The sequence below is a fragment of the Penicillium chrysogenum genome (genome assembly GCF_028827035.1).
Source record: "Penicillium chrysogenum strain IBT 35668 chromosome Unknown utg000005l_segment0_segment0, whole genome shotgun sequence".
NCBI lineage: Eukaryota > Fungi > Ascomycota > Eurotiomycetes > Eurotiales > Aspergillaceae > Penicillium > Penicillium chrysogenum.
This window is the reverse complement of record NW_026622753.1, coordinates 534,568-562,050: the sequence shown is the minus strand read 5'-3', so window position 1 is coordinate 562,050 and position 27,483 is coordinate 534,568. Positions and strand designations below refer to the sequence as shown.

Sequence of the window (27,483 nt, the reverse complement as noted above, 5' to 3'; positions counted from 1 at the left end):
ATACACTACCTAGGTAAACTAATTAATTAATTAGTCATTCCAACACAGTTATTCAGAAAAAAAAGATGAAAAAAGATAAAAATACAAAGCACAATAGCTAAGTATGCCAGAAGCGTTCTGATTGGCCAGAAAACGGATGATATTCAAAAGGGGTATGACACGCAACGCAACAGAAGGGATCATCTTCTTTGTTTCTTTATTGTTCTTTCCCCAAATGAGAACTTTCTATGTCTCACTATTCACTGAGAACAATGAAACACATATAAACCAATATTCGGGAAAAAGTCAATTGACAGCTTAATACGACTTTCTTACATCCGCTTTAAACCGCGATAACATCCTATTCATCGTGCTCTTACAATAACTTCAATTTTGAACTTTCCTATTTTCAAATTGACATCACATTGAGCAAACGGTCTCTATTTTCTTTGTTCAATTTCCTCTATTCACTAGTGGCCCGAATATCTGTGCGCTGGTACTACATAAGTACCTAACCTTCACTCCACAACCATCAACCTCGCACATACATCTCTTTCTTTCTCTCCTTGCATATTGACTACCATCAGTCAAAATGCCCTACCGTTTCGGTGAGTACCTTCATCTCCTGTTTCCATGTCTTCCTACTGCTGTTCTCCTGGTCAATGGATGTATGTCTATTGCGCCAAATGAGAATACCTAGTTGGACAAAAATATGATGTCGTGCCCTAATTCACAGACATCATCTGTGTATTCTGGCTTTTCCGACAGAAATAACTTCTCCTCCGGAATTCAAGGAAACGAGAAAGCCTTCATGACATCATAGCTAATTTCATGGTCAGAGATTGCCGCTCAAGGCCGCGCTGGCTGCAAAGCCAGTGATTGTCTCAAGGATAAGGTCAAGATCACCAAGGGTGAATTCCGCGTTGGCACCTGGGTTAATGGACCGGACTTCCAGAGCTGGTCCTGGCGCCACTGGTGAGTCCAGCCTTGTGAAGACACATGGTGGTCTTAGCATCATTCGTGGCTTCTATTCCTGAGTGAAGGATTTCAAATACTAACCTCATCCAGGGGCTGCTTCACCCCCAAGCAGATTGTGAACGTCAAGAAAGACCTGACTGAGGAATCTGAGGAGCCTGATTTCTCTCACCTTGATGGCTTTGATGAGTTGAGCGAGGAGCTCCAGGACAAGATCCGCAAGGCCATCGAAGTCGGCCATGTTGAAGATGAGGAATGGCGAGGGGTAAGTTCATCTTCCTCGATCTACAAAGTCTGTGGATGAATCGGCTAATACTTCATAGGATGTCCAATGCAACCGCCCCGGAAGCGTCAGCATGCGTGTCAAGGCTAGCAAGGCCAAGGCCAAGGAGGTTCGTGGATTCCATTTTGTATCCACAAGTCACATTTGATACTAATCTCACTTCCAGCCCAAGGACGCTGAGAAGTCCTCTCCTGGCAAGAAGCATGGTCTGACCGATTCCGAGAATGCGGCAGAGGAGCCCGCCAAGAAGAAGCAGACCCGTGCTAAGAAAGCTGCCAATGATGATGAGGTCATCGCTGATGCGGCCGTCGTTGAGAACGAGGCCAATGCTGCCAAGAAGCGTGGCCGTGGTCGTCCCCGCAAGAACACTTCCGAGGACCAAGTTGCTTCTGCTGATGCCAAGGTCGAGCCCAAGAAGCCTGGCCGTCCTCGCAAGAAGGCTTCGGACGAAGACAGCCCCGACGCTCAGACCGAGGTCAAGGTCGCGCCCAAGCGTGGCGGTCGCGGCAAGAAGGTTTCCGAGGACGAAGGTGCCGATGCAGACACTGAAATGACGACCGAGCCCGCCGAGCCCAAGACGCGTGCTACTCGTGGCAAGAAGATCGCCAAGGATGAACGCGCCTCTGCCGACATTGAGCCCAAGCAGTCCACCAAGCGTGCTACTCGTGCCAACAAAGCCACTACCGAGGCTAAGGTTGCTGACAAGGAGTCCAACGAACTTAACCCTGCCGATGAGGATAAGCCCACCAAGAAGGCGGCCATGACTCGTGCAACCCGTGCTAAGAAGGATGCCACCAAAGATGTCTCCTCCGTCGAGAAAGATACTTCATCTACAGACAATGAGACCGCCGCTACCATCGAGCCAAAGAACCCCCGTCCCACTCGTGCAACTCGCGCCAAGAAGGATGCTAACAAGGACGTTTCACCCGTCGACAAACATATATCTTCTGCCGACAAGGAGACTGCCAACGGTGCGATCAAGAAGTCAACCACCCGTGCCAAGGCAACCAACGGCACAAAGACTACCAATGGCTCGAAGACTACCAATGATGCCAAGAACAGCGGATCCGATGCTTCCAAGGATGAGCACGTTGTTGAATCAACCGAGAAGCCGAAGCGCACCCGCGGTGCCAACAACAAGACCAACGGCAACAATGCTACCTCTGAGAACAGCCGCAAGCCCTCTGTGGGCAAGGCTACACAGACGCCCACCGAAGAGGACAGCCGCAAGCCCTCTGTTGACAAGGCTACGCAGACTCCACCCGAAGAGGATGCCGAGGTCCCAGATGCTATCAAGCAGAAGGCCAAGACTGGAGGTCGCAAGTCAGCCGCCGCGAAGATCGCCATTGAGTCACCTGAGAGTACCGAGGAGCCTGCCGAGGCCTCCATTGAGCAATCTTTTAAGAGCACCGCCGTGAAGTCCGAGGATGGCCCCAAGAATGAGAATGCTTCCGCTGAGGTTCACGATGAGCCCGCCCTCGAGGCTGCTGAGAAACCCGTTGCGGACGCCCCTGAGAAGCCCCTCGAGTCTCCTCTCAAGCCAGTCAAGGCTGAATACACTGGCGATGACTTCTAAGCTCGCTTACCCTTCGTGCTAGTGTTTCACTTGTATGGACAGTCTCGCACTATTGTGAATTACGAAACACCAACTCTTGTCTTCTGTGCTTTGTGTTACAACTGGTCGTTTCCATCGGTTCTTTGTGTTTCTTTTCGGTCTGTGCTAATAACACCGATGGATGCCAGCGAGATATCAGCTTTGCGTTTGTTTTTCAATTCTCCTAATTGTTTTCATCTTTTTCTCCTCCGGGCGTGAGATTCGGGTTCCCTTTAGCGATGGCTGGTTTGCACAGGCGTACAGGCTTATTTGTATGCATTTCCGGGTCGTTCTCACCATCGATTAGCCTGAGAGTTGACATAACGAATCAATTGTTTTCCAAAAATGCCTTTCAGTTGTACGGCTTGCGGTAAGGAGCTTTCTACAGTCAGGGATGTGTCTTCGAGATGAGCAGCACTGTGATATGGACTGAATGTCATACTACATAGTATCCTCAATGCGGGCCAAGAGCCAAGATACTCTTGTCAGTACGGCTTACAAGAATCAAACTTCATGTGGTCCTCGAACTACAAAATACGATTAAATGGGTGCCACTACAAGTGTTGGAGACGAGCGAAATCTGGGAATAAGAATGCCTTTATCGATAAAAGCTAGCTGTGAGCTTATGCGGCCTCCCAATTGAACGAAAGCAAAAAGACAGACCCATTGAAATCCTTATATTGCGCATGATGAAATGAGGGGAATATCATAATGAGCAAATGCAAATGAAAGACGCGGAAAAAAACAAGCAGAGCGATTAAGAATGCAAACGCTCCGAGAACGAAACCTGTAGAAAACGAAAAGGAACAAACTATCAAAGTGAGGAATCCCATGCGCTCAATATTCAGCTGAGGCAATCATATGGGACACAATTCTTTGCGCTGCTCCCGCTCGATCAAAGTGCACATCAAATATTTCCCAGACCACGGCTCTCAAGTAGCGCACGAGTATTACCATACAGCTGGGGGTTATGGACATGAGCCACGGTGCGAAGATTGAGAACTTTATCTTGAAGCTTTGGGTGTTCTCGGAGCAACGACCAGAACTGCTCGCTAGCATTATACGTGAGCAGATCCGAGGCCTCAGCAATGAAATGAATTAGCCATGACTGGAGGTAATCGCAGTCCGCCTCATCAAACTCTGTTCGGCCAGTGAAAGGAAGCGAAGCAACCGCAAGGAGGGGTTTGGACTGGTATAGCTCCGGGTAGCAGTTCCAGGCGACTTGGAGCTTGAATGTAATTCGGTAGACCAAGTCCATCAGGCCGAACCGGCGCGCTTGGAGGTATACTCTTCCCAGGACGATGATGGCATTTTCCAGATCGTGGCTGTTGCTCACGCCGTTTAGTTTGAACTTCTGACCAATCCCCATTTGATCGCCAACCAAACAGTAGGTAGTACTGCTGTTAGAATCGAGGGCTGGGAACGGAGTGGGATGCGAAAAGCCTGAGTTTTTAAGTGTAATTAGGCGAGGGGTGAATTCTCCATCGGCTAAGTATTCACGGATCTGTAGGTGCTCTGGCTGTTCTTCGAGAGCTAGGGCACCTAGGAACACATCGCTGATCTTGGCGGTTTGAGGTTGATTCAGGAAGACATGTTTCAGAGCTTGGCTGAGAGTCAGATCGAAGATTGAGAACTCTTGGACGGGTTGCTGAGTTGGCACATCTGCAACCCTACTAGTAGCAGCACTGTTGATTTAGGATATATTTGTCAGTGGATCTGCAGTGAGAATTGACATCAGAACTTCACAAACCTAGTGTCATTTTCAACCTTAGGCACCATGCTTTGCGTCATGGTAGTTTGTGGCGCATTGGTTGTCGATGAGGTTGGGAGAGAAGAAGTGGGAGGCATCAGAGGGGGACACGGATGGAATTTCTGGGTCTTTCTGAAGCTAGAGCTCTCTCTGTCAGCAAAAGGAATGCATTCAGATGCAGAGCTGGCGGGTTTAACATCTTGCAACGACCCCAATGTTTGTCTGAACTGAATGCTCTGAGGAGCACGTGGGTCAGAAAATGACCTGATAGTTGTCTGCCCATTAGATGAGGGCGCAGCGTCAGTATCAGGCTCCACGTGATTTGATGGGTCCTTTTTGTCCTCTTCCTCATTGTCATCTCCACCTCTATCTTCCTCCTCGGATTCAGATTCTGCATCGCTCTCTGTACAGGAAACCATGTCCTCATGGCCACTTGGCAAGACCAGACGAAGTTCCTTGCCACGTTTTCCCTTGGCCCCTAGTTCCTGAAGAGACATGTTCTTCCAGAATTCGAGGCCAGGCTCAGTCCGAATGATTTCCAGCAGGTCGTCCCATATCTTGGCATCAGGCTCTCTCCCAGCGCGACGAAGAACGTTGATGGTCTTTTCATTGAGAATAAAGAGATCCTGGAGTCCGACCCATTTGCTTCATGTATTTAGTTTCCAGTTCTTATAGATCAAAAAGCACAGGCATAATCAGAAAAACTGAAATATTGATCAACAGGAATGCGGGAAACCCAACGGACACACATACAGAAATAAACAACAACTTCAGGTGTCTTTTTTGGTATGGAAAGAGACCGAACTTACTACATGTTTCGACCTGGAAGATACATCGAGTATATCCGGTCTTTCGGGTGCGTCGTCCAGACACCCTCAACCGGCTGGGCACCAACGGGGCGCCGGTTTATGTGTCGGCTTGGTCCAAATTTCTCTGGCAGCACAACGCCAATCCAGACGTCGGCTCTGTATTGCCGGAGGGAATTCTTGTACCGGACAACGAAGGTTTCACCAGGCTCCAGGAGACGGGGCTTGCCCAGATGTCTCAAGCCAGTGGTCAGATAGGCTCTGGGGGGGCATCTTGGTCGATTTGTCGTGCATTGGAGTATTTGAGATGTCACTGCTCTTTTGAAAAGATGATTGTGGATCGTGACCACCGGAAGTGATTGATAATGTGAGTAGTAGAAGGCTTCCGGAAATTGATTGTCTTTTCGAAAGAAAAGCCGAAGTGAGGTTGCTGCTGATCTCGTGCTCAGTTGTAGCAGGCGATCAATCTGAGAGATGACATTGGGTTACCGGGTTGGAACTGAGGATATAGTGATAGGGAGCCACAACGTGCAGATTTCAGCTGTTGTGCGAGTTGGAGATAATTTCAAGTGAAACCAGGGTAAGATCAATGACCTTTGAAGAAAAAGCAAATGAGTTTCTGAATGAAGCTAGAATGGTTGGCAAGTCTTGCGGATATAGTTCCTCCAGTGTGCACCTGGATCAGAAGCAATGACGCCTAGATGAATCACTTAATGATGTGTTCACTAGCATATGTAGAGGGTATACGGTCCACGGGAAGAGGAGAAGACTCGATTGAGACAACGCCGAGCCCCAGGTCTTCAATAATGCGTTGGTGTAAACGACAGGTGAGAGCTTGCTGTCCTGGCAAACAGATGTGTATCTTATCTGCGATCAAAGTAATGATCGATGAAGGTTGTCGTAGTCATGAACCACAAGGTTTTCTTCCCTGATTGTACTTAAGATTAAAGAAGTCGTGCCGTTATGACGAAGACGTCCCCAAATGGTCGATATTGCCGCTGTGGCCTTGATGTCCGGAGCCTCACATGAGCAACTCGAGTACAGTTTCGTTGACGAGCTGTGACTGGCCTCGGGGACCTAAGATGTATCTATGGACTTCCAATTTGATGCGTGCCGAATAACGACCTTGCTTGTAATTCTAACGCGGTACAGAAGAACTTCATTGCATACAAATAAATCTATCTCTGTTCCCCCAGCATTGAACAACCTTCGATGCAAGCTATCCACAATAACAATCCCTCGATGTGATGTGCTCACATGGCCTGGGAAGGGATTCTGCGCACGAATATTGCATGGATATCAGATACCAAGAATGACTGCACCAAATGTCGAAAAAGCGACCAAGGTGGGAAAAAGGATATCGAAGTATGTAGACTGAGGATTGTTGAAGGATTGGATACGATGTTATTATGTGCATCACGGTATATTGCTACGTTTTCTTTGTTTGAGGTGGCCAAATTTCTTCATTTCTGTTTCTCATCACCGTATGGGCGCGTTGCCCAAGAGCAAATTAAGCGATGAACAAGCATCGCCTGAGTAGCGGTAAAAGCAGAATCACAAACAAGAGCAGCATACTAAGCGCAGATAATTAGAGACTGTGAAGAAAAGGTCAATCTCAATGAGTGTAGAGTGGTTGAACGCAAGTCAAGATACGCCGTGGATCCAATTAAAAGCGAATAAGGTCGGTTCTTCAAACCAAAAGGGCGGCCAACCTCGATAGAAGCGAAGGTCGAGTTGCTGTCAAAGCAAGAACGCAGGCCAATGCGAGGTCGTTAATGTGCCATTCTGGTGCAAAAGATGCATGCCTCGCTTGTTCAATTTCAAAATCCAAGTCGCTCGATCCAGTACATAGGAAATGTTGCAACCGCTTAGAAAAACCTCGGCGATCGCTTGGTGCTGGTAGACACGAGTGTAAGCACTCAGGGCTCGGCATCGAAAAAGACAGTCAGCAGTAAAGATGGATATGCAAAGATCTAGGGCGAGGGAAAAGGAGAAGGAGAAGGGGGAATTGAATCGTACCGCAGGTCCGAGAGGTCGTCCATGTGGTTGCACATTGCCACAAACAGGTCGAAGAACAACTTGCCCCCTTCCTCCATCTCCATCTGCAAGGTTCCGCTGCTCTTAAAAGTCTTACGACTGCGGATGATAAGAGCAAGGTAATGAGCGCGCAGTCGGGAATCAGTCTCGGGTGTATTGTCATATGCATATCGAGCAGATCGCAAGATCACGTCGGCTGGAAGACCACTCTGAAGACCCTGCTTTCGGAGAGCAAGGCGCTTGAGCTCTTCCAGGCCATACTTCTCAGCAGCACAGTACACTGCCGTGTCTCGGAGAATGAGATCTCCCACACCGAGGTGGAACATTGTCGGCTCGCTCGATCCACGGCCACCAGTTTGATTGATATCCTGGGCGTTCTCGAGTGACCAAGAGTTTCTTTGCTTTCCACGCAACAGGCGCGGGTAGTAGTCGCCCTTGTACAAAAACTCGAGAACGCATGACAGAATCTCAGGTTCCCTATCTCAAAATAAGCTTGTACTCAAAACGAAATAGGCAGAACTTTCTCACTCGTCAGGCAAGGTCAGTTGCTTTGCACCGTCCTCGAGAAACTGCTCATTCAGAGCAGCACTAAAGAACGGCGACGCGGACAGAACATCTTCATGGGCGGCGAAGAGACGCTGGTCCCGGCCAACAATCATAGTAGTGATAGGGCTGGTAAGGGGACTAATAAGGATACATCATCAGCACACGAAATCCGTGTCTATATTTGTCCAGGGCGAAAGTCGGGATTTATATATATATGAAAAAAAAAGGACACACCTTCCCATCGAGGGACTTCCCACTTTCTGCTTCATCTTCTCCTTAACTAGCTCGTCGTACTTTTTCTTGGCGACCTTGACGGTCTTACCCGCCCGATCCTTAGATACGAAAGAGCGCTTGAACATAACGGCGCAAAGGAGCCCTATTGCCGAAATATGCCCATAGAAGGTGGTCAAAAGTGAGATAAACCTGTAATTATCAGAAGGAATGATATGAGTTGGTCGAAAGAAAGACGGATTGACGCTGCTGGTCATGCACACGAAGCATGTGAGTCTTGGAAGCTCCCCGCAGAAATGGTCCCCCCGAGTCTTAGTTAAAAGGCGGGGAATACGCAGTTCTGGGATGACTTTGCACTCTAGAATCTGAAATGACTCTCTAGGCGAACAGTTATCGACTCCGGCAGGCGTGGAAGGAAAGAAAAAAGAAGAAAGGGAAACGGGAAGAGGGGGTTTAAATGTGCGGGTCAGGTGATATCAAATGTGACTAGAGACGAAGTCACCTGTTAAGTGAGGCGGAGCAGGAAACGCCACATGTGAGTGGTATGCCAGAGAGTGTACGGTGAAGCATAGGTGGCATTTGGACGTATATACTTGTAGGCTGGCCTATCAACTCGCAGCTGTTTTGCTTGCTGCATCGCCTCGGTGCTATCTTTACTAGGCGTTAGGTTCCGACCTTCTTTCGATGCTGTTGTTAGCATAGGGCTTCTTATTTGGCTTTACAGATTAACGGAGGGAAGGACCAAGGCAGCCTAAGCAAGCTGGCAAATCATGGGCAGGACAGTTTCAAGGGTGCTTCTTGACACCGGGTACGGCAGTCGGACGAGGTTGAGTGGGCGAGTCGGAGCGGCCCTGTTCCACAGGTTATCGCGATCCTGGCTGAAGCCGCCGCGATGGTGGAAGAAGGACCGACAATCCTTGCCAAAACCGACTTGTCTAACTTTTAACAGGCCATGATGGAGTGCGATTAACGTCAAATTGTGTATTATATATACATATATGGACAGGCCAACCGTATTGGGTGATGAACCATCCAGTGTACACTAATAAGTGTAAACTAACTATTATACCAATAGCTGGTCTATTCCCCTCGCCGGCGAGGGAGTAATCATCCGAGATCCCTTTTCCCTAAATAAGCGGTCTGTGTCGAAGATTGCTCCGTTATATCCACTTCTGGTACTCAAAGCCCGCCACAACCAGCAGTAAGCATCGTAATACCAAAGCTTGAGAAGTGACCGATAGTCACAGCGTACATGCCATTGCCGGCAGAGCAAGCCCTATCTCGCTGCCCCTCGCACTTCACGCAACTGGCCTCCGAGCCGGAGCTGTAGTATTCCTGTTCATGATCACGGTCGGTAAGCGATTGAACATTCGAAAGAGAGGGGATCCATAGGCTAACTCACGGTTCCATAGTGCTTAAAGTTGACAAGGCCGCTCGAGTACATGTTCTGTTTGCATGGTTAGCCTTTTTGATATAGCATATCATAGTTCAACCATGGCTTACTGGAACACCGTCAAGAACGTTATTTCCACGGTTGAAAGTACCGGGTTGCGAACCAGCAAAGTTGGCCCATGCCTCATTGCCGATAGGGAAAGCAGCAAGAGCATTGCTGGTGAGTTCTTTGTCCGGGAAGTTCTGGGCTAGTGCAACATGGGCAATGGACGTGAGGGCACCACCTAGGGAATGTCCAATTGCCTCTAAAGTGTAATCCGGGTATTTCGCGATGAGCGATTTGACTTCGGCGATGACGGTGTCGTGCACAGCGGACCATGGTCTGTTAATACCCCTCATGATCTGCACGTCGGATGGGAAAGTGACGCCGGAGAGCGAGGGAGTCACGAGATGAATGTCAATGTCATTCAAGATATCGACAACTAGATTAATTAGCACTGTGAGCTACCAACAACATGAACTGATCTCTCCATACTGGAAGTTGAGCCCCTCATAATGACCGAGATCTTCTTCTTCTCGGTGGAGTATCCGATGAACCCCTATTGGAATTAGTTATTTGCTAGAGTATAGAGAAAATGCCACACCTACATCGGTACCGGTCAGGAGGTGATCAATCCTCTTGGTAATAGTGACATCAAAAGCGTTTCCTCTGCAACCGCTGTAGGCAGCGGAAGAAAGCTGTGCTGCACGGTGCAAATCAGGGAAAGCAGAAGCGTCTTGAGATAAGTTAGAGCTGTCTATCCGAATAACGCCGGGCTGACGAATTGACCCACCAGCAGTTGCCCTTGACTCCAAAATAGGTGCAGAAAGGGCCTGGGAAATTAAGGAGATCCCTACAAGCAAAGACTGGCAGTTGAACAACATGTTGGAAGAGTATATGAGGATTTTATAGAACGCTCTGCAGATATTCAGAAAGGCTGCTGGATCTGTCTTCCAATGAGAAAAGGAAGACTGTCTTGGTTGAACTGGGTCTTTAAATAATCCTTCATCTACCCCTCAAAGGTTTTCTTTATCTTCATCGTCACTATATTCGCACACTATATTCCGCGGAGGAGAAGGAATCCCGCGCCAGGTGGGTTACATCGGGGCTGATATCCCAAACCGGTACTCCATGCATGTTGAATGCACAGATGATCATTACACCGAATATCTGTGGATTCCACGAGTTTTCCAGGCTGATGGTAACAGCTCTAGTGAGTTGGAGCACTACCCGTAAGCCTCAAAGACACATTTGATCTTTACACGGTATGGGACGAGGGTGTTGGGACATAATATGTGGGCCAAAGTCCCTTCAACTAATCATAACTGCCAATAGCCTCGCGTGGAGCACTATAACAATGTTTATGTCTCAAAGCACAGAAATGGGAGCCTAATACTCCATACGGCACGGAGTAAATAGTAGATCTTGACCGCCTGGCTCACCGCTGGCCTGTCATTACCCACTCTGTACGAAACCTTAACGATCTACATGGAATTTCCACTCCACGTTCCCTAGATAATTGTTCTATTTCCGTGTAGTGAATTAAAATTAATCAATAGTTTGTCACATAGATTAAGTGAGGATTTATGGCATAGAATATTCAAAGTATAGATAATTCAAGCATTAAGGATTCAAAAAAATGGAGGATAAGAAAAGCCCCTTATAAGGCCTTTTAAAGTCTTTTAGTTGACTCTTTTGACGATATATAGGGTATTGATTGTGGTGTAACGCCTCTGGTATTGAAGCTATGGAAACAGACAGAATAATCTGACCGGCGAAATCTGAGACACGGGTAAATCAGGGGGATTTGGGTTGTGCCGGTGGACGGTTATTGCTTTCAGTCTTCTACAGCGATTTACATACGCAGGCCAGTCGAGGGGTATGCGGGCCTAATTGACCCTGATTTTTTGGTAGACCAACCGTTAGACCAACCCATTGGGTCAGGTTCGAGTTCGGGGTCGGGTGGAGCATACGTGGGTAAATTCGAGTTTATTACTCAAGGACAATATCTCGAGGTACTGTTTGCGGTGGTTCCCATGCCATAATGCATGTGTATGACTCGGATTCCTTTTAGCAATCTTCAGTAGGGTTCATTGCGTGTTAGGTCTTCAACCAAAAGAGGGCCGTCAATTCCAGAATACTGGAAAGAGGGGGAGCAGGAAGAAAAGTGGAGGAATAAAGTCAAGAAGATGACAGTATATATTGCGAGACCCACTCCGTCACGCTGTACAAGTACAAGTAAGACGTCACTGGGCGAATGAAGAAAGTCAATGCAGAACGATGCTTCAGCATGTGATAGCATGTGATCGTGTTGGTCTCCTTGCACAATTCTCTAGATGTCCTTGCTTGATATATTCCACTTCTTATTGATGTTATAGCTACAATGGGAAGCATTGCCTCAAAAGATAGAATACAAGCAGCGAGAAAAGTGTGAAACGTGTACTCCATATACTGACTTTCGTTATAATAACTATGTGACGCCCGTTGCACTGCCCACTCAACCCACCTATCCGTGGGGCGAGTAGACGATGGAAGTATAGAAAGCTAAGCAATAGGAAATTCAGACTTCGAGAGCTTGGCCATCCTTGCGAATTCACCTATCGAGAATTAGATTCGGTGGGTGGGATACGAGCGTATTCATATGACCAGTATTACCAAATGTATTGCGGGCAGAATCTGAATTGGGGCACTAGTGTCCTACTCGCGCCTTAGTGTGGAGCAGAAATATGAGATTGAGCAACCAAACGTGGGCTTGGCAGCCCTAGCCGCCAGAAACGGGCTAAGGTCATTGGCAAACCATCCCAATATGGCTAGACAAAATAATATTTGCGGGGAAACGTGGTAGTGGTCATGTGTTTAATTAAACAGCCTCGGGTTTAAAGTTCGGAATATATTAAGGCTTGAACTTTCATAAGGCCCTGATCAACGCGGATTTTGATGAAGATCGTCACTATATTCCACCGGAAGGATCACGGTGGGATGTTGTATATCCGGGTATCCCGAGCAGAATCGGGCTCTTCAACGTTCTTTCCCGTGAATATCTTTGTCGTGCTTGCCCCACAAAAGATTGTTTCTTTCAAGGTTGTAACGCGCCATTGGGACTTCCAAGGTTCCAAGATCCATGGAGTCAGCAAGCGCTTACCTGATACAAGGATTACCTAGGTACATATCTGGGTAATGCCCAGGTGCCAATGAATATATTGCAGGAATTGCTTCCATGCCATGAACTTGGCGCAGCCTCCGGCGATTCCGAGGATGCATGGACGGGCCACTGCCTCGATTCGGGAAGCTTTATTCCCGGCGGAGCGTGGCCCGGAGTTTGAAAACTTCCGTTGAACACAAGCAGTCAGCACTTTAGGGTTCGGCAGTGGGAGACCGAGGTGCTTGGCTTTGCGGGGGTTTTAAGACAGATTAGACCATGCAAAGATGTCAAATAAGGAGGGAAAGATAAGAGAGGAAAGTGATGGCGAGAACGAGAACAGAGACAGAGAGAAATGACTTGCATAGTTTGGGTTGTCCCATTCACTATGACTGTTTAAAAACCATTATCGAGATGCATGTGAACGCCGTTTTTCATCTGTCTTGCTTTCGGCGTAGCTTAGGCATTATCAGTCAATGATTTAGGTGTTCTTTGGACATGTCAATAGAGTAATGACAGTCATTTGGGATTTTATCTTCTCTTTTTTTCTATTGCGATTCAAATTTGTAATATCAAATGATAGAATGATATAATATGCCATATGCCCTCGAATAAATATTAGAGAAGATAAAAAGTAAGGAATCAAAGGGAATGTAAGTTATATAATTTCATAGTCCCGATTCCTTACTCTATCATTTATCCTTCACTTACGATCTTCTATAACTTTAGTAATGATCTATCTAACATCTATCCCTCCCTTTGCTATATACATTCCATCATCTATCTTTCATCCCTCATTCACTCGTCTTCCAGAGACATTTATCTTCATTCGGTACTATCTGGCTATATTTGTGCTGAAAGATGAAATCACTTGTATATAAACAATTAATTTAGCATATGTGCAATATAATTAACTCAAATCAAAACCCGTCCTTCGGGCTCTAACGACACGGCTCTAGTTGGCATCCTTGCAAAGACTACAATAGTCAACCTTCACTGAGCAACCGTTAGACAGCTTAGCGGAACCACAAATCGTGATTCCGTTTCCTTCAGTATCGTAAAGACTCGAAAAGCTAGAAGAAAAGTTGTTAGTAAAAATCAATAGATCCGTGAGGTAGCATATGACTTACAGTTCCTTTAACTGCGCCCCATTCAGTCCAGGGGTGTAATCGCTATCCTCGGAACACGAGTATTCAGCTGTACAGCCCATGCCGAGGGCGTTCGAATCATGTCTTTTTGTCTTCTTCGTGTAGACTGTATCATCGTCGTATTTCTCCCAGGCAGCCTTACAGGCAGGACTCAACCCGTCGCCGATTTTAGTGCCGCAAATGGAGGACCCCTTAGGGCTCCATTCTGTCGCTTCGGGTGTATCAGCTGTCATTGTGCTGGTTGTGGGCTCACCAGCAGGATAGGTCTCTGTCAACTTGGTTCCTGGAACGTTGTAATATTTGATGGTTTGCGTGGGCCAGATGATCATTTCGTCATTTGTGGTGGACGTGACGGGCCCAAGTGTTGGTGCAGGCTGCGCCTCTGTTGTTGCCGTCTCCGTCGGGGTGGGAGTTGCAGGCAGTGTGGTGTAACCGCATCTGCCGTCTTCGCGGACTGGGAGCAAAATCTCAGAGGCTCCGGATGTGCAGATGCATGAATTTGGACCGTGCGGATCTTGTCTATACACTTTGTTAGATGGATATTGACCTTATTCTCGACACCCTGGCTCATCTTACCTATCACGACAAAGAGGATCCTTGGTGCTTGTGGAGAATGTCCTGGGTGCTGAAGTGATGGTGTTTGACTTTCTGTCTGTGGTGCTGGCTGCCTCGCTGGTGGCAATTACCGAGCCAGATTCGGCAACTGACATGCAAAGTCGTATCTTAGAGGCACTGGTTGGTGTCGAAGTTGCACTTGTACTAGCCTTCGAACTAGAAGTCGGTGTCGAGGTAGACTTTACTGTGCCCGATTCAGCAACGGTCATGCAAAGACGCAGCTTAGAGGGAGAGGGAGAGGAGGTGGATGAAGCGGTCGATGTGGTCGAAGAAGTTGTTTTATCGGTTGCGGATGTCGACGTTGTAGTCTTGTCATCTTCATCTTCAGGATTATCATCAGGGCTTTCAGAGCCCGAACCCGAAGGGGTCTTGGGTGTTGAAGGAGGGGGGTTTGGACCTCCCGGTGAAGGGTTTCCAGATGGGGACCATCCACCTCCGAGACCCCAGTTGTGGTCCGATGGACAAAGTAGGGGAACAACGCAGCCACTGCTTCCTCCTCCGGAGTCTGTTGTGCCAGAGCCACAAAGATCACTCGAAGCACAACCCCATGCAAACGTTGGCTCTGAACCATCTGAGGTAGTAACAGAGGTAGCGGTAAAAGTGATACTGCTGGTCTCCTGGCCCTTGGTAATCTTGACGGTCTGCGAAAGTGGGTTAGCTGCTTATCATGATAGATTATAGTCAATATTTTATGTAGGAACTCACTGTTACAGGGACGGGTATAGCTTCAGTTGTAGTATGCCCACTAGTAGTGACGGCCATCATAGACGACTCAATTGTCGAATCAGGGTTGGAAGATGCAAAAGGAGTAGCACTTGCAGAGCCTGTCTGCTGTGGCACCTTTGAAGGTGTAGCAGAGTCCGATCCAGTACCCTCCTGGGAGGACGTAGGGGGAGTGTTTGTCTTGGACGACTCGCCAAGTTTTGAGGAAGCCGGCTCGGATGAGCGAGGTGTGGGAGCCTCAGAAGAATCCGGCTGGTTTGGATGGGGAGCCCCCGATGGGCTTGGGGTGTCTGACCGGCTGCTTGGAATTACAGATGGCTGAGGCATGTTCGAAGGGTGAGATGGAATCCCCGATGGAATCAGAGAGTCTGAACGGCTGTTTGGAATCACAGATGGCTCCGGTATGTTCGAAGGGTGAGATGGAATCCCCGATGGAATCCCCGATGGGATTAGAGAATCTGAACGGCTGTTTGGAATCACAGGTGGCTCAGGTGCGTTTGAAGAGTGTGATGGGATCTCGGATGGGTTCGACTGAACCGAACTAGAATTTGGACTCCCTGCTGACTCCGTGCCTTGATCGCCTTCCTTTGCAGTAGCTGAAGGATGATTTGGGGTATTTCCCCCATTTGGTGCCACTGAGGGCATAGGAAGTTGGGTGGATGGCTTTGGATGTCTGTGGATCGGATTGAGATGGGCAGAAGACGTAGCAGTCATGGAAGCCTCGTCAGGAATCCAAATGTGCTGGATAACAACCCCTTTATGAGGTGTGGCATTTTCCTGGAAGCTATCGGCTTCATTGATGGCGGGAACTTTGAATATAAGTTACTATGTGTTCTGGAAGACCTGGTATGAAGAACTAACCTGGATCGCGGCCGTTCAATGGTGAATTCCTGGCCTGGACAGGATAAGTCAAGGCAAGCGTTGCCGCCAAGACGTTCCCAATTGTGACCTTCATGGTGTGAACCTTTGGACTGTTGACTGGCTCTCGGAGGGGATTCTGACGAAGTTATATGCGACTACCTACCAACTGCTCGACCATATTACAAAGTACGTACTTCATACCGTCAAATGAAGGTTCCAATATCAAATTGCGAGTATCCCTTCAAGCCAATCAATTTCCGCTATGAAGATGAAGTGGATTTTGGGGGCAGAAATCGGCACAACTGTGGATGACACTAGGGCTTCCTTTGGCCCCCGACCTCGGGAGCGTATATCCACAATATTCACACGCTGGTCCTGAAACACAGGCAAGACTTCGGGATTTGTATTATTAAATATTATTATAACATTTGAAATATTATTAGAGATCTCAGCCCTGAATGTATACAACATAGGGCAATTCTTCAGTTTATTGTGTAAAATCACAGGTAAATGGTCATTGTACGGAGTAGTTGTACGGATAGTGCTTGACCTAGCATACAATAAATGAAACCACCTGGCTTTTGAAGTAAAGACGCATTCTACCCATTGTGCCCCTGAATCTGTTCAATACGATCTGTGACCTGTTCACGAGCATGTCTCTTGAGGCTAGCCCCTGGAAGGTATCCGCGCAAGTGCAACTCGTAATTTCCGAGCCTCATGTATAGGGCTATGTGTACGGAGTATATGTTGTACATAGCCTTGGGGCCTTGTTGTGAGTCCACTATTTGGCCCCTACATGGCCCCCTGACGATCTAGGAACACTCGGCAGCCTCAGGATTGGGGGCTAGAATGGTGGCATAGATTTCCGAATGCCCAACTGGCTTGCAAAGAACACTTGAAATAGCAACTCACCTGGGATATTTAATACGAGCGTCTGCCTCCCAATTCACCACAGAGTACTCAACAACCGCCATTCAAGACCTGGCGCTGTCTTCACTCTAGTACTTTTTTTGGGTCATCATCAGCCATATCATCTACATCCCCACCTCTGCCTCAACTTCTGGTAGAGGCCCGCCATCATGTTCCCCAAAATCCTCTTATCGGTCATCTTCCTCCTAGGACTGTTAGGCAGTGTCCTGGCAGTAGGCGAGCTCAAAATCACGAAAGACACCTCGCTGGGAAGTGACATGGAAGCCTACAACTCGAAGTGCACCTTCGAAAAGCAACCGGAGGACGCCGACTTTCTGAAGATGATTGAAGCTGCCTTCAAGGAAATGCAAGATATCCCCGGCTCCAGGAAGGAAAAGCAGAGTCGCCCAAGCGCGATGATTGGGCTCTCTATCAACAACGAAGTCTACTTTGCTTCCTCCGTGAGAGGCAAGAGACAATTTATCTATGAACAGGTGTCTTGGAAGGGCGGCGACGGCACAATAAACCCCCCACTCCCCGACAATTTCAAGGAAGTCACCGACGCTTTAAAGAGTTGTGCCGACGATCACAAGACCCGCCCACAACACGGGAACCAGGCGTCCTGTGGCGAGATCATGTCCACCCTTCTCTGGATGGTCGACAACAAGAATGAAAGCCCAAGAGATCATAACCCCAAGATTGCTGCGTACAATGCAAAGGGCTACCTTCCCCCTTGTGCATCGGATCCGGAAGATGTGAAATGGGGATGCTCCCAGTGGACCCAGAAAATGGGATTGGAAGTTGTGCAGGAGATAAGCGACCTTCCGGATGATTATACCAAGCCAGAGAAGACCGAACCCGTTCAGCTAGCAAAGTGCTTGGAGGTTGAAGTTGACGAGGACGAGACCACCCAAACCCGGAAATGACCTATCCAAGCGGGCGAACATGAACCGGAAATGTTCGGATGAGCGTCAGTCTAATTATCGCGTGACACTTGTATAGATTAATTTATTGGGAAGGAAGAAATGTATATAAATCGTTCGATGTTAAAATCCTTTTCCTAGAATGTCTCTCATATGTCTTTTACTTCTGGAAAATCCGGCATGTGCATGAAACCAGATATTCTACTATACGTCGAGGGTGAATGTGCGTCTGATTGACTGAGTAGTTACAGAATCTAAGTTCTAGACTAAAGTTTGGTTAAATCTCTCAAAGAACCTTCTTGAAGTTCCCTGTGCGTCGTCCAAAGTCCCGGGGAGAGATTATACTGGATCATACTGATGTCTATATCCAGCCCAAGCTTCTCGCACGTAGATCTAGCCCCAATGGAATGATCTGGGTCAAGATCACCCTCTTCTCCGATACCAAAGGATCTCATTGTAATTGTGTTCAACATGGGAGTCACCGACGGCGCAAAGGGGAGGAATTTCTGAATTGCTTCTCCAACTTGATCCGTCTCCCACTCATAGTCCTCCGTCTGCTGCAGGTTGTCCCGAATGGCGAGTTTTCGAAGTGTTGGCGGTAGAAGCTCAGACAAAGCTGGTGCATCGGCATGAGTCCATCCAAAAAGCATGACTGCAGGCAGCTCTGCGGTTTGAAGAAGCGGGAACTGCATCAAGACTCCTTTGAATGGTTTGAAGCTTTCTTGCGGGGTTCCATTGTCACGTTCTATTGCGCCCCAGACAGCAGGCCACCACACTGGACAAAGTTCCACGCTAATAGAAAGATGTTCAACTGTGTCTTTTACACTCATCAGCCCTTCAAGAAGCACACCTTTCGTTTTGAGAGGAGGTTGAGGAGAGCAACAGTTATAATAGAGTTCCTTATCCTGTGAAGGGTAGACAAGGCCCAGGTGAAGACTCTTCAGCGAAGAGAGGTGCGACAGTAGTTTTCTAACATCATCCTCATCAACAGAAGATTCCGTCAACGCGAGTCGTTCAAGCTGGGCCAGATGAGCCAGTTTGCTTGACTCGGCAGGCTTGGACAACTCGTTGCTGATATCCTCGAGATTTTGGGTCCAGATTTCCAGAGATTTTAAAGAAGGAAGATAGAACCAGCCTGCAAATTGATCTGGGTCACAAACGGGGAATGCATCGATGAAATCCCATCTTGTATCGAGATACATTCTAGGGCCTGGAACATTCAGACCGTACTCGACAACGGAGAGTTGTGAAAATCGAGATAATGTATTTTCAGGCGCAGAGAGAAGAGCATGTTTCATCATCAAGCCTGGAAACCCAGCTTGCCACACGAAAGTGTGGTCGAGTTGCAGCGACCGTATATTATGAAGTTGAGAAAGAAGTACAGCCACAAATGCGTATGGGTCACCGTGTTCCAGGGCACGAATCCACATTCCTGACGAGGGGAATTGTGCCTTGATGATGATATCCCTCGCAGCGTTCACCTCATCCTGAAATAAAGATGAGAGCTGGCCCCAGTCGCCATCTATTTGAGGCAACTCCCACTCGTCTTCCGGCTCCGCTGCTGGATACACCAATTTCGAGGTGACCATGCTCACATGGTGAATCTGCTCAGCCAGATCTGGACGTTTGTGAATGACACGGAATAGAATCAGGACCCGCTTGAGGGGGGTCTGGTCCAGTCAATATCGACCCGGTGATATAGTGAGCTCTCCGAAGAGACTTGCAGGCCTCGGGATGTGGCTACTACAGATGCAGCGTCGGAGGGTGAAATTTCATCCAGAATCTGCACCCAGCAATCTTGTGGGAGGGTTTCCAAGGCGCTGTGGTGGGTTAGCTTGAGCCGTTCTCGGTGTAGGGAGGGACTCACTTTGGTGTTGATGGTGCCCCACTCATAGTGAATTTCCTCGTGTAGCAATGTCACCTGGTGAAAACGTGTTCGAGGCGGAGATTTCCAGGGAAAATCGTAGAATTGACACAAATTTAGGATTTATATTCATAAAAGCACAATATACCTAGGTACCTAAGAAAAGTAGGATTAATCAGGAATAAAAGTGGATTTGCGCAGGTGGAGTTGGGGGCCGGGGGCCAGGACGGCACCCCCTGTCGATCTAAGTATCGAAATAAGGATATAGTTAGTTATTTTAACAGTTGGTGAATGAAAAAGACGCCAATCAGTAAGATCAGAAAAAGCCCATCAGTTAATTTTATTGTCGAACCAAGCAATACGGGCCTGACAGTGTGGATAGAGTGGTGGATGGGAATAGAAAAAAAGAATATATCTGCTCCACTTTTATATTTCATATTAGAACAAAAGGATCCACATCTGTATAGCCTCAAATCGAATCTGGAAGATGTACTCCGTCCACGGGTAGGCGCTGAGTCCCAAGGCAGGGGGTGTGGCAGGGTACCTAGGTATGCGCACACCTCTGATATCCAATCAGCTCACTACAATAGCCGCTAGCTGAGGATCCACATGGCTGATTTCATTTAAGGGCGATGAGGTCGCACGGACACGACAAGCAGAATTAGGCCTCTAGAAGCCAGTGAAACAGTACCCATATTTATAGGCATAGAAGAAGCATATTACTTCGTAGATTGTAGATGAACGTTGACCAAAAAGCGACATATAGCGGGGAAGTATGCAAACACAAGACGGATTAGCCTGTCCCACTCTTTTAGTGTGCTGCACCAGCGACTGTCATAGTTCAGGATTCTCCCTCTCATTTCCTTCATTTCTCTGCGATATTCTCATTTCATTATTTTGTTCCATCATGACAGCTAGTGAGGTAGCTGGTTCTTTCTTTAAGTATGCGTCAATACCAGTCGCTGTTGCGGTTGGGTTATATGCGATCCTGCTAGGGTTACTCACCACGTCAACCTTCCAATCCCATGTGGTTTATTTGCACGCCATTCAGATGACATGGTTCAAAGACCTCAATGTTCCCGAAACCTTTGGCTTCCTGAGGAACCAGGTCACTCCGTTCTCTATCAGAACGACGGACGGTGAACACCTGTACGCTTGGCATATTCTTCCCGTGGAATTATATCGCAAGCATCAGATGTCTCTCATTGAAGAGCCCGTGGGCTTTGTATCCGATATCAAGTCTCGATTGGGTTTTCAATTATTGCGGGAGGACCCTGAGGCTCGTTTGATTCTCCATATGCACGGCGCTGGAGGAACCGTTGCCTCAGGGTACCGGGTCCCAAATTACCGTGCCCTGTCAGCGGGTAATCCCGGGAAAATCCATGTTCTCACGTTTGATTATCGAGGATTTGGAAAGAGTACCGGGTCACCATCTGAAACCGGGCTTATCATCGATGCCGTCGCCGTGGTGGATTGGGCTATGAATGTTGCAGGCATTCCTCCGTCTCGAATTTTGATATTTGGTCAATCGATGGGCACGGCTGTGAGCATCGCTGTGTCCAAACATCTTGCTGTACAGGACCCACCAATAGTCTTCGCAGGCACCGTGCTGGTTGCGCCATTTGTGGATGTCGCGACATTGGTCTCAACTTACCGAGTCGCGGGCACCATACCAATCTTGTCGTCAGTTGCGAGGTTCCCTTTTCTCTTCAAATATCTTCAAAGATTTATTCAAGACAAATGGCTGAGCAAAGATTGTATCGCGCAATATATCCGGGCTAACGAGCTGAACGGGGAGAAATACCGGATAACGATTATCCACGCTGAGGATGACTTTGACATTCCATGGCACCATTCTCAACTTGTGTTTTGGCATGCGGTTAATGCGTCACTGCCAGCCGGGATTAGTTACGATGACCTTGAACAAAAGAAGCTGGACTCGAAAGCAGATCTGGGGGCTGCCGGGTCAATGATGGAATGGAGAACAGATAACGGGGTTATTCGCGAAGAGATCTTGAAAACTGGATTACACGATGTAATTATGGGGTACCCAGTAGTCACAATGGCGGTGATGCGATTTTTTGAGGCGGCAGACCCATCATTCGCGTCCTGAGTTCAAGAATCTGTATGATGTCATACAGGCATCGATTTTCTTTTCTTCTTTTAGAAAGAAGAAGGCAAAGAAGAATATACGGGATAAATAGCGTTTATATACCTTCATCTACTCTACAATGGAAAATAGATTTACACAAGCGAATGAATACTAGTCACCTAGGTAACAACATCCCTCTCAGTAAGCGAGAGATACACCCTGGACAGAATGAAGGATTTGAGTAACTTAGATCTACAGGTGAAATAGAAGGCCTTAACCAAGAATGAGGATGGAGCTCTACAGAGCTTCTTGTCATAATCCAAAAGCTGTTCGGGATATTAGAGCCAAGTCCATAGATGGGATATGCGTGGCGGTGCTGTGGCGGTGCTGCCGAACCGGTGGCACATGCGGGGTTGCTAAGCCACCGGTGATATCATCACGAGGAACAGGGTCGAGTCCACATGTGAGCGAAACAAAAGTTTAGTGTGGGCATGTAACCTGGCTAGCTGCTTGGTTAGCTGCGACAACTTCTGATCGTCGAATCATTTCACCTAACATATCATCTAGCGCTTGGGAAGCTGATCTATCACTAAATTCTATAGCGCGCGCCTCCCTTGCCTTCAGCACGCGCCCGTGTTGTTTCGCCCTACTTTTTCCCTATCGTCTACTTCCCCTCAACGATCAGGAGATAAAACCCATATTGCTGCTCAGTATCTTGAATTCATCCATCATGGCTATGCAATATCTCAACCAAATCAAAAACCTACGGCGTTCGTCACAAATGACCACCGCGCCCAAGCCCGTCCTGACGCCGGAAGATGAAGCCTACCTACGCGAAGTCACTGGCCAGTCGGAATCTGCACCCATTCCAACCGACCAAAACGACCAAACTCCAACCGAAAGCCCTGCGGGGACGTCTCTGCAACCTGCGATGAGCGTACAAGCAGAAAACATACCTCTACCTACATCGCCTGTGGAGGACTTGGCAAAGGAGCTTGGCAAGGAGGGTAGACAAGAACGGAAGAGCTCTCAGCCAATATTGACAAGATCAGAAACACCGAAGTCGGAAGACTCAAAGCCTCCACAGAAGAAGAAACGGTGGAGTGCGATGTTTTGGAAGAAGAACACAGAGAAGGTCGGTCGTTTATTTAATTGTGTCCATTTTCGGGACGTGGCATCTGCTTCAGTATGTACTAATATGCGAGTTCCCACAAATAGGATAAGGACGCCCACGGTGGAAACAAATCGCAGGCCGAAACCGCGACTCCTCCCACCACATCGGATACGCCAACAGACGGGAAAGACGCAGATAAAGATAAAGATGCTGAGGATGTGACGGATATCCTGGAGCGATTGAATCTGGCAGCGGATAACAACCGTGTATTTTCGATCAGTGAGGAGACGCAAGAGCTCTTACGCAAGTTCAAGCTCATTTTCAAGGATCTGATCAACGGAGTACCGACTGCCTATCATGACTTGGAGATGCTGCTGACCAACGGAAATCGGCAACTACAAGAAACCTATACGAAGCTGCCCGGTCCCATGCAAAAGTTGATCGAGAAACTTCCCGAACGTTGGACCGAAACCCTGGCTCCAGAGATGCTGGCGGTTGCTGCCGAGCGCGCCGGCAAGAGTGGTGTCAACATGGAGAATGTGGGCAAGGCCGCTGCAGCTGCGGAGAAAATGGGAGTCAACATCCCAAGTTTAAAGGAACTTGTTTCCAAGCCAGCTGCTCTCGTAGGAATGCTGCGCTCCATCATGACATTCCTGAAAGCTCGATTCCCTGCTGTTATGGGCATGAATGTTCTCTGGTCTTTGGCATTGTTCAGTAAGTGAAGCATCCTCCCAGCAAGTGTATGAATATTTGCTGACTATCGGGTTCCCCAGTCCTCCTCTTTGTGTTGTGGTACTGCCACAAACGCGGACGCGAAGTCCGTTTGGAGAATGAGCGTCTGGTTACGGAAGAAGAGATCGCCAAGCTCAACGAAGATACGTCTGAGGGTCTAATTCGCCCTACTGAGACTTTAACGACGACCGCACCACCGGGTGCTTCGTCTGACGAAATACGTGAAGGCGTGAGGAAGGTAGAGGAGGCCCGCGTCGCCCCTGCCGAGTCTGCTGTCCCCGCCGAAGCGGAGAGCGAGGGCCAACAAAGTACCCGGCCAGCGGCAGTTCCTACCCGGTCGAAATCACGTTTGTCTATGTTTGGTCGGACAAAGACTGAGCCTATGCCTAGTAATGTCGCTCCTTATCCCGGCACTTGATGCCCCCTAATTTTTCAGTTTTGTCCACCTTAATCTTGTTTTATGGACAGAACCATGGTTGTTGATCCGACCAACCAAGGAACTTTGGATTTAATTGGGCGACCCAGAATGGAAGGGTTGCTAAATGAAACCTCGTGCCCCGGAGATTATGTCCATGCAAACAAAGAACTTGAAATTATATTACTTTTTCATCTAATTAATATCATTTGGTCTTATGCGGTACAACTCGGGCTACATGTAGTTAACCGCTTTCCTTTTGATAGTTGCTCTTGGCGGTCTCCACTTGTTTCCTCTTCTGTCAGATATCCCGGTTCACTTGCTTCTTAGTGCTCACTGTTCCGGCGACAACATAATAGTCATATTCTGTCAATATCGATTATATACTGTGGTCGTGGTTGGGCCTTCTATCAAGTGCTACAGACAATTGTCGCCCCCACCTCGTGATTCCTAGCGCCCCTCGGAAGACACGACAACCTCCTCAACCCGAATGAAACAACCATTTCTTTGCTTTCGCAAGAAACCTTACTAGCTACATCATGGTCATGTTTCTCGACCTCCCAGAGGAAACTCTTTGCCTCATTGCGGAAGATCTGCATCACCAGGGTGATCGATATTCCCTGGTTCTATCCTGTCGTCGACTATACACAGTTCTGCTACCAACTCTCTACTCTCAGGTTATTCTTGGTGACGTTAGCAATCATACTATTGGACAAGTCAGTCGATTCTTTAATGCAATCGCGCGACGGCCGCAGCTGGCGAACGCCGTGCGATCTTTACGCTTGGAGAGCTGGGACACTGAAGATGGCGCTGGGGATATCGACTGTGGATTTGAATATGATGCGGAACTTATTGGCGGACTTGTTGCTGGTACTTGTTGGTCCACGCAACCGTACGATCAACTGTGGCGCGGAAACACCGACGCTTGGCTGGCTTTGCTCATCCCCCAGCTAAAAGGCTTAAGACGAATCAGCATATGCTACCCATACGGGTCAGAATATGTTCCACGAATGTTCGTGAAGGCTGCCAAGGAGGATGCCACGGCTTTTCCTCGCCTTGTTGAGGCATTCGCCGAATGGTATGACACGGAAGATTCAATCCCTGCGAGCTGCATGGAACCGTTCTTCAAATTCCCGGCAATTCGCAGGATTGGAGGATCCTCTATCGTCGACTGCGGTCGTGAAGAAGGACAACCCCGCATTACACCCTTCTCGGGAGTCACAGATATTGATCTCGAGATGACAAACACGGAGTGTGGATTCGGTGTCTGGATCGAATCTTGCAAGGCTCTCAAGACTTTCCGGTTAAATGTAGGCGGAGAAATGGTCTCAGATGGGCCCGATCTTCTAACGGATCCCCTTCGGGAATCTATATCCATCCACAAAGCGTCACTAGAGGCCTTTTGGCTCTGTGGTGAATCATATTATGAAGATGAAATCGGATGGATGGGATCATTTGCCGACTTCAATGTGATGAAATATCTACATATTTCTATATCGATGCTTGCCAAAATTGACGAGAACTTGGAGCCGACGCGAGATCTCGTGACACTGTTGCCGCCGTCCCTTGAGACTTTGTATCTGTGTCACTGCCACAACGAGTTGCTTGACTGGGTCGTCGATCAAATTGACCAATTGATAGAGTCAAAAGCCCTGCCACGCCTCACTTCATTGGGGCTTGAGGGTTACGGACCTTCAGAGGTCCATCAGAGTTCGCTGGAGACCATACGCAAACTGGAGGAGTTGGACAAAAGATGTGCGAAAGCTGGCGTATTCTTTGCTGCTTCTATTGGAAGTCACAGAGTGGTCCCGAACCATTTTGTATCACTTTGGCCTTGTTCCTAATTTGATGGTTGCTGGATGGGCGCGGACTGGCGCTGTCAATGACCCAGCGGGTCGGTCAGCGTAATGTATATTCTAGCAGATCACTTCAGTTTCTTATTGAGAATGGTATTCTATGCCCAACCGTATGGCTTTACCATGCTGTTGCATATTATGGGAGCCAAAAAGTGAAATAAAACATTTATTGAGGATAGAATTCTAGATATATGGAGCAAGTTATGATCGTGGTCCCTACACTTGATCCCTTCTGCACATAGGGTAGGGATTATCAAGTCGGTTTTCCAAGGTCGACATGTCTAATTACTCAAGTATCCAGGGTTCATTACCCAGATACCATTGGGCATTAATCTACACCGACTGTATCGGAATCCGCCTAGGCGAGTATCGACACCAATATGTATCACGTAAATTGTACGTCCTGCAACATATATGGAGAGGGTGAAGAAGTGGGGGATGCAAGCTAGAAGACTATCGAAGTGGCCAGGTGGAGGATTGACATCCGAACGGCGAATGATCCGCCTCAACTGAAAAGATGCTACGGAGGAGTGATGGGGATATTTTTCCCTGAAGAGAGTCTGATTGGTGTTGGGGGAAGTAGAAATTTTTCCATTGCAGCCACTGCGGGGCAGAGAGATGATCTTGCATGCTTCGGAACAGGTAGAAGGGGCAAGAATGTATTCAAAAAGAGAGAGAATCGGAAAGATCTTCCGTTCTACCTTTGCCCCTCAAGATTCTTGATCCACAATGTTATACATCGTAGAACATAAGATTGCAAGTGTAACAAGCTACACGACCTAGAGTTGTTCCCTCACCGATCGAAAAAGATAAGAGAGCAATGGATCTATCTTATGCATGTTAGACGCGCCCAGCCTCAGCCATGTTGTCCATTTTACCGCCTCTGATCTTTTTTAGGCCATTTAGGCAGGGCGAAATTAAAAAAGACCTGCAGGTTCCCGGCTTGGGGAAAGGGCAAAAGTGCCAAGCCCGTCGGAATAGAGTAGAGCGCTTTGCCACTCGAAAAGCAAAAGGTGGCCGGATCTATGGCTCGAACCAATTAGCCAATAGCCTTGGTGAAAATTTGGGTCATTGTGAAGTCCAAACAATATGATTCATCTCAGGATGTGTCATCGATGAAAAAATCTCCCGATTCTGAGATGAATCATCATGCATACACTGGACAGCCGCACGGGTCATCCCCTGCACCGTGTATATTCTAGTTCGACATGCTCCTAGGCAGTGATCTAACGTTGGATATGGCATGTCAACAAAGTGGAAACGTGAGTCAACCTCGAAACCAGTCTGTCTCTTGCAGGTTTGGATTTGCCGGGGAGAATTGCGCCGAGGATCTTTAATGACGTTTATGTTTTCTAAATTTGTTTTTGTTCGGACTCGACTCGGGCTATATTCCTTCAATGGCCAAATATCAGTGAATCAAAGAGATGCACGTTACTGCACAACATCAGTAACAATAGAA

The 27,483-nt window shown here is 47.9% G+C and overlaps 10 protein-coding genes across 10 annotated transcripts; 5 read left to right on the top strand and 5 right to left on the bottom strand.

Moving 5' to 3' along the window:
• Window positions 1-571: 571 nt before the first annotated feature.
• Window positions 572-2,813, top strand: N7489_008593 (PARP-type zinc finger-containing protein; the record flags this gene model as incomplete). The annotated part of the gene is made up of 5 exons (XM_056714343.1): window positions 572-587; window positions 819-954; window positions 1,048-1,219; window positions 1,278-1,346; window positions 1,404-2,813. 5 exons carry the CDS (start codon window positions 572-574, stop codon window positions 2,811-2,813), a joined length of 1,803 nt encoding a protein of 600 aa, XP_056561965.1.
• A 925-nt stretch (window positions 2,814-3,738) lies between these two features.
• Window positions 3,739-5,395, bottom strand: N7489_008592 (uncharacterized protein; the record flags this gene model as incomplete). Its single annotated transcript, XM_056714342.1, has 3 exons — window positions 3,739-4,516; window positions 4,582-5,226; window positions 5,391-5,395. The coding sequence occupies 3 exons, from the start codon at window positions 5,393-5,395 to the stop codon at window positions 3,739-3,741; spliced, it is 1,428 nt and encodes a 475-aa protein (XP_056561964.1).
• Window positions 5,396-7,255: 1,860 nt separating this feature from the next.
• N7489_008591 (BTB/POZ domain-containing protein) lies at window positions 7,256-8,329 on the bottom strand (the record flags this gene model as incomplete). Its single annotated transcript, XM_056714341.1, has 4 exons — window positions 7,256-7,283; window positions 7,407-7,901; window positions 7,953-8,108; window positions 8,205-8,329. 4 exons carry the CDS (start codon window positions 8,327-8,329, stop codon window positions 7,256-7,258), a joined length of 804 nt encoding a protein of 267 aa, XP_056561963.1.
• Window positions 8,330-9,380: 1,051 nt separating this feature from the next.
• N7489_008590 (lipase family protein) lies at window positions 9,381-10,517 on the bottom strand (the record flags this gene model as incomplete). The annotated part of the gene is made up of 6 exons (XM_056714340.1): window positions 9,381-9,536; window positions 9,604-9,648; window positions 9,705-10,075; window positions 10,129-10,192; window positions 10,242-10,369; window positions 10,427-10,517. The coding sequence occupies 6 exons, from the start codon at window positions 10,515-10,517 to the stop codon at window positions 9,381-9,383; spliced, it is 855 nt and encodes a 284-aa protein (XP_056561962.1).
• A 3,210-nt stretch (window positions 10,518-13,727) lies between these two features.
• N7489_008589 (uncharacterized protein) lies at window positions 13,728-16,213 on the bottom strand (the record flags this gene model as incomplete). The annotated part of the gene is made up of 5 exons (XM_056714339.1): window positions 13,728-13,845; window positions 13,903-14,439; window positions 14,497-15,176; window positions 15,241-16,067; window positions 16,120-16,213. The coding sequence occupies 5 exons, from the start codon at window positions 16,211-16,213 to the stop codon at window positions 13,728-13,730; spliced, it is 2,256 nt and encodes a 751-aa protein (XP_056561961.1).
• A 985-nt stretch (window positions 16,214-17,198) lies between these two features.
• N7489_008588 (uncharacterized protein) lies at window positions 17,199-17,954 on the top strand (the record flags this gene model as incomplete). The annotated part of the gene is made up of 1 exon (XM_056714338.1): window positions 17,199-17,954. One exon carries the CDS (start codon window positions 17,199-17,201, stop codon window positions 17,952-17,954), a length of 756 nt encoding a protein of 251 aa, XP_056561960.1.
• A 263-nt stretch (window positions 17,955-18,217) lies between these two features.
• On the bottom strand, window positions 18,218-19,844 carry N7489_008587 (uncharacterized protein; the record flags this gene model as incomplete). Its single annotated transcript, XM_056714337.1, has 3 exons — window positions 18,218-19,621; window positions 19,642-19,771; window positions 19,819-19,844. The coding sequence occupies 3 exons, from the start codon at window positions 19,842-19,844 to the stop codon at window positions 18,218-18,220; spliced, it is 1,560 nt and encodes a 519-aa protein (XP_056561959.1).
• Window positions 19,845-20,722: 878 nt separating this feature from the next.
• N7489_008586 (alpha/beta hydrolase) lies at window positions 20,723-21,928 on the top strand (the record flags this gene model as incomplete). Its single annotated transcript, XM_056714336.1, has 1 exon — window positions 20,723-21,928. One exon carries the CDS (start codon window positions 20,723-20,725, stop codon window positions 21,926-21,928), a length of 1,206 nt encoding a protein of 401 aa, XP_056561958.1.
• A 709-nt stretch (window positions 21,929-22,637) lies between these two features.
• On the top strand, window positions 22,638-24,171 carry N7489_008585 (uncharacterized protein; the record flags this gene model as incomplete). The annotated part of the gene is made up of 3 exons (XM_056714335.1): window positions 22,638-23,042; window positions 23,126-23,735; window positions 23,795-24,171. 3 exons carry the CDS (start codon window positions 22,638-22,640, stop codon window positions 24,169-24,171), a joined length of 1,392 nt encoding a protein of 463 aa, XP_056561957.1.
• A 536-nt stretch (window positions 24,172-24,707) lies between these two features.
• N7489_008584 (uncharacterized protein) lies at window positions 24,708-26,012 on the top strand (the record flags this gene model as incomplete). Its single annotated transcript, XM_056714334.1, has 1 exon — window positions 24,708-26,012. One exon carries the CDS (start codon window positions 24,708-24,710, stop codon window positions 26,010-26,012), a length of 1,305 nt encoding a protein of 434 aa, XP_056561956.1.
• Window positions 26,013-27,483: the final 1,471 nt, after the last annotated feature.